This window comes from Physella acuta, unplaced genomic scaffold (assembly GCF_028476545.2).
Source record: "Physella acuta isolate Inbredline_101_S28 unplaced genomic scaffold, ASM2847654v3 ptg000566l, whole genome shotgun sequence".
NCBI lineage: Eukaryota > Metazoa > Mollusca > Gastropoda > Physidae > Physella > Physella acuta.
The window spans coordinates 403,810-415,506 of record NW_026732085.1 but is presented as its reverse complement, the minus strand read 5'-3'; the positions used below and the strand labels follow the sequence as shown (position 1 = coordinate 415,506).

The window sequence follows — 11,697 nt, the reverse complement described above, 5'->3', positions numbered from 1 at the left end:
GTAGTCCAATCCATATTTAAAAGTCTTACAAATTTACAAAACTCTATCTTATTACCCTTATTTCCTGCAGCTGCTTCATATGAATTGCGCTTTATTAATGCAGGAAACACGTCCAACAAATTTGTTATCCGCTGTAAGCAGTCGCTTATGGCAATGACTGAAACTTAAAGTAATTTTACTAACACCTATGTCTCCACGTCAAACATATGGACATAATGCTAACAGATTATAGATCTATATTTCCTTTACATAAATAAAATCTCCAAGTGCAATGATTTTAAGTTAAGTTTCATTTAAAAAGTATGTCACCAAAATTTACAAATGAATAATAAAAAAGTAGCCTAGATTTCTAGATCTAGAGACTCACTCTACTCTTAGTCTAACTCTACCTACTTCTGAACTTCTTCTAAGGTCTAGCCAGACCTAAGACTAGACCCTAGTCCTAGTCTAGAGAGTCTAGATCTAGTTCTACATTTCACTATTTAGATCTAGCACTATCTACTAGTACTACACTATCTAGCAGATCTAGTCTTAAAAGTCTAGTTCTAGATCTCTGATCTAATTTACTATTAGATTCTAAATCTCTACTCTTGAGTCTAGCTCTAGCTAGTTAGTAGCTAGACTAGACACTCTCTAGACTCAGGCGCTAGGCAGTGCTAGTCAGGACCTAGATTTACTACTAGTCTGGCTAAAATTAGGCCTAAAAAATTAAAGATAAGATCTTCTACATCTCTAAAAGAGGAATCTATTATTAGTATTAAAGAAAATAATCGAATGAGTAGGATTGTCTCACTGTCCTCATTCTCAAACATAATTATTTCCCCCAGGATTGGAATTATTTTTAAATCTACCTAATAATTTCTAATTGATTTATATCATCCTTGTTAGAAATATTATTTGCTTCCTTCTGTGAGATGATGAGTTGAAACAAGATCATGAGGGGGAGGGGGGGGGGTAGTATTTTTTATATAGGCCTAACAATTACAAAATAATAATTGGGACATCTTGTGTATTGTGTCAGCTATAATTAATATAAGAGTAGACCTATGCTATAAAAATACACTAAACTTTAAAAAAAAAACCTCCCTAGATAGCTTTTAACGCTCAAATCATCAAGTAGGCAAATGCACTATTATGTGGTGATGTGATTATTCACCAACATTTCTTTCTCTCTTTCAAAGGGGTTGTCCATAAATGGCATCACATTTCTAGGGGAAAAGTGGGGGTTCTGACTTTTGTGATTTTGGGGGGGGGGGGGGGGGGGGTGGAGAGGGTTGATCAAAAAGTTTGTTGCCACTCTTTTGCCATTAAAAAAAAAAAAATTCCTGACATCAAATTTTTGTTAAACTTTTTGTAAACTATAATAACAATTCATCAATGTAAAGAATATATCTGATTTTGACACAGTTAAATTAATATTGTTAAAAAATACCATTACATTGGGGGTATTATGTCATTTTTGAGAAGTTGGGTACAAATAATCAAAAACGTGATGTTATTTATCTACGACCCCAGTATGTTGTTATAATATGTTTAATAAAGTTCAGCTTGGCTTGACTAACCCAGTGTATATATGCTTACCATTTTAACATTTCTGTTTTCATTATAAATGTTTTTAATCTTTTATAAATGGCCATTCCTCTATGTATTATTTAGTGCCTAGGCCTGTATCAAAATTTTATTAAGCTTTATTATTAAAATCTCTATAACAACATTGCTATTGTTTTAATCAGAGCAATATGATAATTTTAAAATAATCCTTATTTATTAATTCATGTCTTTTTCTACTGTAATTTAGGAATGGCCATTATATAAAAATCAAGCTTCCTACCATTTTAGTTTTTTTTAACACAATGCTTTATCTTCCATTATTGTCATATTTCTTAACAGAGCTGCAGAGCAATGCATAATTGCATTTTTTAAAGACAAGAACTGAATTAAAGAACTGACATGACGCTAATTACCATAACAGTATATATATATATATATATATATATATATATATATATATATATATATATATATATATATATATATATAATTCTCTTCTGGGAGACGCTAGAAAACAAGCTGTAAACGCGCTCCCTACCATCGGGTTTAGTGACGGCTATTAGGGGCAGATAATTTAGTTTGAAACGATTTTAAACTGGGGGGGGGGGGGGGATGGGGGGGGGTTATGTCCTTAACGAGCTACTTATAGTGTTTTAAAGAAATATTTTCAGTGTCAGCGTTGGTACTGTCGAATTCACAAATTATGAATTACTGACAGTAGAAAATAAAACAACTAAAAAGTGGCGTATGCTATGTCACGGGTCGGCTCGTAAGAAATATACAGCTACATTTTTACAACATCAGATTAGCTTTTAAACAATTTTAAAATAAGAAATAGATTTCATATGACCCTCTATGATTTTTTTATGATAATGGAAACACAAATTATTAAAGTGTATAAAAAATCCACATAACTAGTAAGTAAATACATATTTCAGCTTTTCCAATTTTTGGAAACTATACATTGGTTCAAAGCAAATAGCTGTACAATAATGTATGCACACATGTTGTTTTTGACTCAACATTCCATGAACCTTTAATAGTCTCCAACAAAATCCATTGATTAGTTGAGGTACATTGATCTATTCTCTATATCTCCTACACATTTAGACCGTTTAAGCTATCTCTGACTCTCAGACTGAGAATCTGCAGCTCTGATTCTGGTGCAAAAAAAATTTAATGCAAACTTTCTATTTCAGCTTTTTCCATCTGTAGGCTATAATGTCAGCTGGCAAAAAGTCATGGAGACAATTTTATAACAGGAAAAATGTTCAAAGTATTTTGAGCAAAAAATTGTGGAGGTTTCCAATGGGGTAAGAGTTCCATCACAAAAGTGCATGGCAAGCATGAAATACTGGAAGATAATTTGTCATTAATTGTGCATTTTTTGCATGATTTTAATATCCTGGTTTTTTTTCCCCTGTTGGTTTCGAATTATGGCTTTTGCAAACAGTAGAAATTACATTAAATTATTGTATACTTTCTATTGAGGAAACTATTTAAGAGCACTGGATCACACAAGAGCTAAGGTGTTGGTTGGTATAGTTTTTGCCAGGGGTGCCACTTTTCCGGGATATCCCGGATTTCCGGATTCGAGAATCATATTTTTTTCCCTTTCCGGATTCGCAAGATTTGAGTTTGAAAATTTCCGGGTTTGCAGTTTAAAAAAAAAATTTAGATCGTTTTAAGCTTGAAAATTTTGGCATTGTAAAAATCGTTTTTATCGTCAACACTCCCGCTAATGACCTTTTCCGAAAAAAATGAATAGTAAATGACGTCAGCAACAATCTCACGCGTGCGCCAAGGACCAAATACAAATGGGCTGTATCAGATGGGTGAGGCTGTAGACGGAACTTTTTGATGTCATTCGTGGTGTGGTTGTCTGGCTATTTATGACCATATGGGTTGGGGGTAAAACTCGCATTATTTACGTGATGTCATCACTTTTTTACCACCTCTTACCCGCTTCTTCAAGGTCGCGCTGACCGTAAGACCTACGTCACGAGACCACGCAAGCACAGTCTGAGTCGTGTCTCTCGGTCGAGGCAGTTCTACGAATACAAGCGCTGTTTAATTTTAACGTGGTTATTTTTTTAATAAGGGACTTCTTCTAGATTCAAGAAAAAAAACTAGAACTGCATCGTTTTATATCATTAAACAAAATATGTAGGCCTGCTATAATTTAGTTACACAATCTAGCAGGGTCTACATCTAATTTTTTTTTTTTTTACTTTGGTAAAACGTCATTGAAATGTTTAAAAAACCTTGAAGTACCGCGTCTGAGAAAATAGCCGCTATCACTGCCCCCTCACAACCGCTTGTAAAAAAAAATCAGCTTTTCACTTAGTCGGGCGGCTACATCTCTGACGTATTACTAGCGTAGTTACTTCTAAAATCATTTTTAAAATTAACTTAATTCTGTTATTCCGCGACATGAACTTAAAACTTCCACGATATTTCTTCACGTCATCATGTATATCAAAGGTGGGGGCATTGGGGTCGTTCATAAATGACGTCACACTCGTAGGGGGAAGGGGGTCCGTAATTTTGTCATGAGGGGGAGGGGTTCAGATGGTGTGACATCACACTTTTGCATTAACCAAAAGCTATGTTAGAAAACGAATTTTAGCCGTTATTTCGCGTTTTAGAATATTGTTTCAATAAAGTGTAATAGGAATTGAGAATTGATTAAAATACTCTTATGTTGACAGAGGTCAAGCAAGATTTTTGGAAAAATATCGTATTTTAAGAAACATTCGACTGCAATTTTTAGGGGAGGGGGGTGTAGGCTGAGGTGTGACGTCATTTTAGAGGGCGGGGTCTGGCTTTTTGTGACGATATGTGACCGAGGGGAGGTGGGAGGTAAAAATCGTCAATAAAGCGTGACATCATTTATGGATGACCCCATTGGTGGTTGATTGGCAAAACAGGGTTTAAGGTTTTTGTTGTGGCTGCTAATAATTAAAGCCTTGAATAGCTACAGTAAGTCAACCCTGTATTTTAATACAGTGACAATCTTATTAAGGGTCTGCATATAGTGGGCTTATCATTCAATAACAAGACATAGAGGTTAGCAAAACATTTGTTACTTAACAGTTGGCTGACTACACACTTTAACTCAAGCTAGGAAGTTCTAAAAAATTAAATAGTTATGTTATAAAAGCTGGCTGGGGGGGGGGGGGGGGGGGGGGAGAGGGAAGAGAGGGAAGTTCAATAGCACATTATGGGGTAGGCCTAGAGATGGGACTAACATTGTAAACTAATTTTATTGTAAGCACAATCCTTTAAAGATAAAATTTTATTTGAAGCTTGTTACAAAGAAAATAAATCCATTTTAAAGGAATGTAAATTGAACATAATATGAATCAAATGTCTCAGAAAATAATGAAATAATAGTCCATTTTATTTTGAAATTCCGCGCGGAATTAAGTTTCAGGGTTTCAAAAATTTCAAATTTTAGTTTCAGGATTGGTAAAATTTTGGGATTCATTTTCAGGATTCACTTAAAAAATGAGTGGCACCCCTGGTTTTTGCTGTTATAATGTTGATAACGTATATTCATGTATAGACCACAGAGCTTGAAAATGTAATTTAAAAATTGCTAAGCATATTTCTCTTTTTTTTTTTAAATTCATTTAACCAAGAAAAACATAAAAATTTAACTTCTCTGATTTTATACCATTTAACACATTTGCTAAATAATACTGTTTGTGATACCTAATTAAAACTTTAACGGATACTTAATTTTAAACTTAAACAAATCTTCCATTAAGTTCTGCTAACTCATATAGTGGGTCTATTTGGAACATAGATTGGTATTTAACATATTAAGCATTTTTCTGCTAACAGTTTAAAACTTTGATGTGTCAGAGAAGTAAAATAAAATAATACGCAATCTTAGAAAACAATTTGAATGTTTGCAGCTTTTTATTTTCTGATTATTTTCATATGGTGTATTTTGTCCAGTTAATTATGTTGTCATTAGATGATTTAATAATTTTTTTAATATACTGTCTAAATGTTACATGTCAATGTTGTCTTCTATTAAAGATTTATATCTTATTAGCTGCTTAAACTTAGCTACCCTCCAAGCAGATGAAATAATGTTTCTCTGATTCTGTGACAATGTAATAGCCAATTGCATTATCTCTTAAAAATATGATATAATATACATGAATTATTATGCCTTATTAACTATAAAATCTTTTAAGAGCACTTTTTTTTTTTACTTTTTTTAAAAGCTAACACTAAAAAAGAACATTTTATTTAGTAAATATTATGTATTAACTTTCACAAAACAAAGAGTAACTAGTCATTTAAAAAAAAAACTAGTTTTCTGTTCACCTAAGGGTTAAATCAAAAGTTTTTGTTTTGATGTCATCATCCTAACCTTAATCATGAGAGTGATACTGGCTTAAAATAAAATAAAATCATCACTGTTATTCCATACTGCCCTCTAAAGAACATAGTAGTTCTGAATAATCATTCAGCTTATCTAAATTCTCCAGGCGGAACAATAAGAAATTGGACAGCCTCCTGCCATCCCCCGACCACCTTCTGCAGGATGTCATCAGGCAAGAGAAGAGGGTCAAGGCCTCCATTTGCTCAAAATTGTTTTTTGCTGCAGCCACCAAGACTCTAGCTTTAGTCAGTTTTTATTATGTGTTTTCCATAGGCCTTACATTCTACAACCAGCACATGTTTAAGGTTGGTTACATTTTTTTTCTTTTTATAGAAAATATATATGTAGGTTTGAAAGAAAAACAAGAGGAGAAAAATCTTGCAAGTTTTGATTTGTTTATGGTTGGTTACCTTGTTTTTACAATCTTGAAAAAAAAAGGAAATTAAATTTTTTCCTTTTTATTTTGATGGTTTTTAAATTTTGATACTTAAAATTCGGCATTAAAAAAAAACAACAGAATTTACATCTCATGGGTGTGCCATTTCTAGATGTATCCTTTCTGACCTAAGCGTTTATTTACATTGCAGATGTATTTAAGTCCATTTGTTTGTTTCTGTAGTCATATATGATGTGATATTGCCTGGCTGAAAATATATAATTTAATTGATTTATTCCAAAATGAAAGTTAAAAATATTTTATCCCTATTCTATCTTGTCAACATTTAAACTCTCTAGTAATATCTCTTTTTGATTGTGTGTGGTGTAGGATTTTTCAATTTCATTTTCATGTTGTTGTTTTTTTTTTGTTTTCATCCACAGCATGGCCACTTGGCACTGTCAATTACCATGTGTCATTTGTTATTTAAGTTCTGGTTGGCCACTATCATTCGCCAGTTTCTAGAATGTAAAACCAAAGAACCCCGGATAGTCTTGCCATGGCCAGTCTACCTGAAGCGAGTGGCGTTGGCTGGTTTGTTTGCTTGTTTACTCCTTGTGTTTAGTTGGTCATTATGATTATAGTCATTTCATTATAACTAAGGGGCTATGCTAATGATATAAACGACAGGCTTGGTTATCTAAGATACATTCAAAATTCAGACAGTTTACAAGTATTTTGTGTTTAATTATATTAAATAGTATGGTATAAATAATTTAACTTTATAAAAAGTTTTTTTTTAGATGTAATTGAATCTTAAGATAAAATTGAAACTTTTTTTTACATTTATTATATTACAAAGGTGTGGATTGATTTTTTATCATCTGTATTTTTTTTCCCATTTTGTTTCCCCAATTATAATGGCATATTTTTCTTTGAAATCTGCACTGGAAGTCTGCCACTGCCTATACATATTGCTAATAATTTACTGTACTTTAAGATGTTGTAGTGATATTATTTGCTTAGCTATAAATTAAGGTTTTTACAGTACTCTTCAATACAGCAAGAATTTTTTTCCTAACTCTATTAAAGGTAAAATTTAACTTAGTTCATTTGCTTAAACCACAGGTGCTGTTGGAGCACTTGATATTGGTTTGTCAAACTGGAGTTTTGAGATGATCTCAGTTTCTCTGTAGGTAAATTTTCTTCTGCTTAAAAAAAAAAAGATTTTTTTTTTCATACCATGCACTGTTTTTTTTTTTAAATTATTTTAGAACCCATTGAAATTGACGATGTCTTTGAATATAACAAGGCTTATGTTTTTTCTTTCTTCAGATACACCATGTCAAAGTCAACTGCAGTGGTCTTCATTTTATTTTTTTCTCTTGTCTTTAGGCTTGAGAAGTTTGTAAGTACAATAAAATATTAAAAAACCAATAGTCTAATTTATTGTGTTATCTTAGTTTAGTTTTTTTTTGGCATAAAAGTAATTTAAAAATTTTAAATTATAAAACTAATGTATGGTATATTTATATTAACATGCATTTTTCATGTTAACATTTTTTTTAACAAATAGTTGAAAATAAGCAACTTTGGTTTTTTTTTATATTCACAAGCTACTTCCCATTAAAAATATGTAACATAATAATTGGATAATTTTTTTTATAACCAATGTTCTTTATAAAAATAGTTGAACATAACAATGCAAACATACAAGATGTTATTAACAACTCTATTTCAAATTCCCCAGAGGTTCAGTTTGGTGGTTGTTGTCCTGCTCATCTTCACCGGGCTCTTCCTCTTTACCTATCACTCTACGCAGTTTAACCTGCAAGGTTTTATACTGGTCATGACAGCCTCTGTGTTATCTGGGCTCAGGTGGACTTTAGCCCAGGTGTTACTTCAGAAACATGAAATGGGTGAGGTCAAGGGTGGATGTGGCATTTTTCTTTACTTTGTATTTTTAAAAATACCTTTAATTATCAGGGCTATACATGCTAAGGAATTGTGTCGCTGGACAATTTTTTTTTTTTCAATTTTTGTTGGGTACTCTTTAAAGCTGGTTAGGCTCTTAGCCATCCTAATAATCCATGTCAGAATTCTGGCATGAATGAAAATATATTTAACTGCAGTACCTGATGTTGGAATTGTTAAAATGATTTTATTTAAAGCAGTCAGCAAATCACCTTAATTTTTCCTTATTATATTGTAATATCTATATATATAATTCTCTTCTGGGAGACGCTAGAAAACAAGGTGTAAGCGCGCTCCCTACCACCCCACCCCTACATGGTCTGGTGAGCTCTGTTTACATTACAATCGTAGAGCCAGGTTTAGTGACAGCTATTAGGGGCAGATAATTTAGTTTGAAATGATTTTAAACTTAGGGGAGGTAACTAAGAGGAGGGTGCTTTCACGGTGGGGTGTAGGGTAGGGGTTGGGGGAAAGTAGGGTGGGGGTAGTATTGTTCTTAACGGCCTACTGATAGTGATTTAAAGCAAATATTTTCAGTGGCAGCATTGGTGCTGTCGAATTCACAAATTATGAATTACTGAAAAGTAGAAAATAAAACAACTAAATAGTGGCGTATGATATGCCGCGGGTCGGCTCGTATATGTTAATTTCCAACTTAATTTATCCTTCTTACATTGTAATATGTATGTTAACTAGCACTTTTTTAAAAGAATGATATTTCTGTGATGTTCTACATATAGAGTTAATGTTTTTTTTGTGTTTTAATATTGTGTAGGACTTCACAATCCTATTGACATGATGTATCATATACAGCCTTGGATGATGCTAACCTTGTTACCACTCTCTGCTGGGATTGAATGTAAGGGACAAAACCCCAATTTTTAATTTAAAAAAATAGTAGTAATATTTCTTTGTAGAAATAAAAACATAGTTTTATGTTGTTATTTTTTAAATTTTAAGCAGGTTAGGGGTCGTCCATAAATGACGTCACACTCGTAGGGGGGAGGGGGGGTCCGGAATTTTGTGATGGTGTGTGATGGGGGGGGGGGGGGTTCAGATGGTGCGACGTCACACTTTTGCATTATCAAAAAGCAATGTAAGAAAACAAATTTTAGACGTTATTTTGCGCTTTAGAAAACTGTTTTAATAAATTGTAATAGGAATTAATTAAAATACTCTATTTTGACAGAGTTCAGACAAGATTTTGGAAAAATATCGATGTTTAAAAAAAATTTCAACTGCAATTTTGAGGGGGGTTGTAGGCTGAGGTGTGACGTCATTTTAGGGGGGGGGTCTGGCTTTTTGTAACGGAGGGGGGGAGGTAAAAATTGTCAAAAAAAGCTTGACGTCATTTATGGATGACCCCTTATGTCAAAATTCACCCTTACATAAGTAGAGGCCAAGTCCTTAATTAAATGTTATGTCAGTATTAGTCATGTCCATAATTAAAAATATGTAACCCTTACATATCATTTCATTTTTTTTAATTCATATTATCCATGGCCATAATTGACCATCGAAGCTGTATTTCCTCAGTACAGGTGATATCCACTGACCATTGAAACTATATTTCCTCAGTACAGGTGATATCCACTGACCATTGAAACTATATTTCCTCAGTACAGGTGATATCCACTGACCATTGAAACTATATTTCCTCAGTACAGGTGATATCCACTGACCATTGAAACTATATTTCCTCAGTACAGGTGATATCCACGAGTGAGCACTACTTCAGGTTCACACAGTGGACAGTGTTGCTGTCTACAGTTGGTTATGTGTTGGTGGGGGCCACATTGGGCTTCATGCTGGAGTTCAGTGAGTTCCTGTTGCTGGCCCACACCTCAAGCCTCACGTTATCAATTTCTGGAATTTTTAAGGTAGGGACGTTATCAATTTCTGGAATTTTTAAGGTAAGGACAGGACAATTCCATGCACATTTCAAGGCTAGTGTTTTTAAACTTTTACTACAAATTCAGTGATAGTGTTTTATTTGACAAACTCTTAAAAAAGAAAAAAGAAATTTTTTAAATTTAATGTTACAGAAAAGTTTAAATGTGGAAGACCAAAAATAATATTTATCATTAACAGTTCACATTCCATGTTTGTTTATAAGGTACTCAATAATTTTCCATCATCTGAAGTAGGTTATATTACTTTAAGCTTAGTTATGCTACATATAAAACAATTCCAACTCAAAAGTTGGTGAATGTTTTTATTATACTTGCAATTGTTATTACAGAAAAATGTTTTATATTTTTTTTAGGAAATTTGTATTTTGGGTTTGGCCATACTCATCACGCATGATAAGATAACTCTGTTGAATGGTGTTGGTCTTGTTGTTTGTGTAGCAGGGATTACAGTCCATGTCATCAGCAAGGCTGTTGTTTGTGAGTAATATATTCCTTCAATACTTACCTGTTAAAATCTTCCGTTATACCTTTGAAGTTTTTGGATTTAGTTATGCATTTCAATATAGTATGTTGTTAGTGTTAAAGCTGTTCAGAAATATTCTACTGAGAGACTAAATACATAAATAAACATCAACTTATGTACACTTTCTGTCTATAATTATATGTTTTACATAATCTGCAGCTAAAGAAGAAAAAGAAAAAACTGTTACTGTTGAGTCTATGAAAATGTTGTCCAAAGGAGGGGAGGCAGTTGATGTATCTGACAGCGATGAAATGGAACTCTTTCGAAGAGGAAGATAGAAATAAATGTATGGTTGTGGGCCTTGTGATATTTAGTTAATGTTCTATGCACATTTTTCCTTCTTGCGCTGTCTTTTAGTTTTTAAAACTGTTCTGTTGAAAATAACCAGAAAATTCTTTGAATGTGTTAAGACTTTCTCCCGCCACAATAACTATACCTTTTAAAAAGTATTTTGTATTTATACTTACAACAAAATAGGAATTATATTTTTTGTAGGACTTTTAATTACATGATTAACATGTGAAGAAAAATGAATTTTTGATGTGTTCCACTGATCATTGCTTGCTCAGTTAAAATGTACAGATGTTTGAAATTTATAAGAAATTCTTAAAATTATGTGTTTTTTTTATATAACAAATACATTCCTGTAATTATACAAGTATGATACAGTTTATTGATGCTTATAAATATATTGTTTCTTTCATAAATAAATGCTCAGCGTTTATAACAGTAGAGTCTGTGCTGTATGATGGAAGGGTAAAAGTCAATGTGGTGTGATAGCGTTGTTACATAAATTATTGTTAACCTGAGTGTCTTAGGTTCGATTCCCTGATTGAATATGAAGGACATAACTGTGTCTATTCCACCCTGTAAGGTGTCTGATTTCTAAGTAAGGGGAAGTAAGACAAAGTACAAGCCTCTCAACCTTAAGGTGTCTACTACAACCAGGGGAAGTAAG

General features: G+C 32.8%; 1 protein-coding gene across 3 annotated transcripts; it reads left to right on the top strand.

The window, feature by feature from the left end:
* The first annotated feature begins 119 nt into the window (after positions 1-119).
* On the top strand, positions 120-11,466 carry LOC131946619 (solute carrier family 35 member C2). Of its 3 annotated transcripts, none has more exons than XM_059307535.1 (11): positions 120-169; positions 2,751-2,864; positions 6,060-6,258; positions 6,773-6,923; positions 7,458-7,521; positions 7,665-7,737; positions 8,080-8,248; positions 9,079-9,162; positions 10,008-10,183; positions 10,570-10,693; positions 10,899-11,466. In XM_059307535.1, exons 2-11 carry the CDS (start codon positions 2,773-2,775, stop codon positions 11,015-11,017), a joined length of 1,251 nt encoding a protein of 416 aa, XP_059163518.1. In that variant the 5' UTR covers positions 120-169; positions 2,751-2,772; the 3' UTR covers positions 11,018-11,466. The 3 variants fall into 3 exon arrangements, with proteins under 3 accessions (XP_059163518.1, XP_059163519.1, XP_059163517.1); XM_059307536.1 differs by having other exon boundaries at positions 137-300; positions 2,767-2,864; XM_059307534.1 differs by having other exon boundaries at positions 137-300.
* The last annotated feature ends 231 nt before the right edge of the window (positions 11,467-11,697 follow it).

Bases quoted from the DNA above. Each gene is read 5' to 3' on its own strand.
- LOC131946619 (XM_059307535.1), top strand. From the start codon at position 2,773: ATGTCAGCTGGCAAAAAGTCATGGAGACAATTTTATAACAGGAAAAAT. The intron at 2,865-6,059 runs GTAAGAGTTCCA...TAAATTCTCCAG, and splicing joins TTGTGGAGGTTTCCAATGGG to GCGGAACAATAAGAAATTGG. The intron at 7,738-8,079 runs GTAAGTACAATA...CAAATTCCCCAG, and splicing joins TCTTTAGGCTTGAGAAGTTT to AGGTTCAGTTTGGTGGTTGT.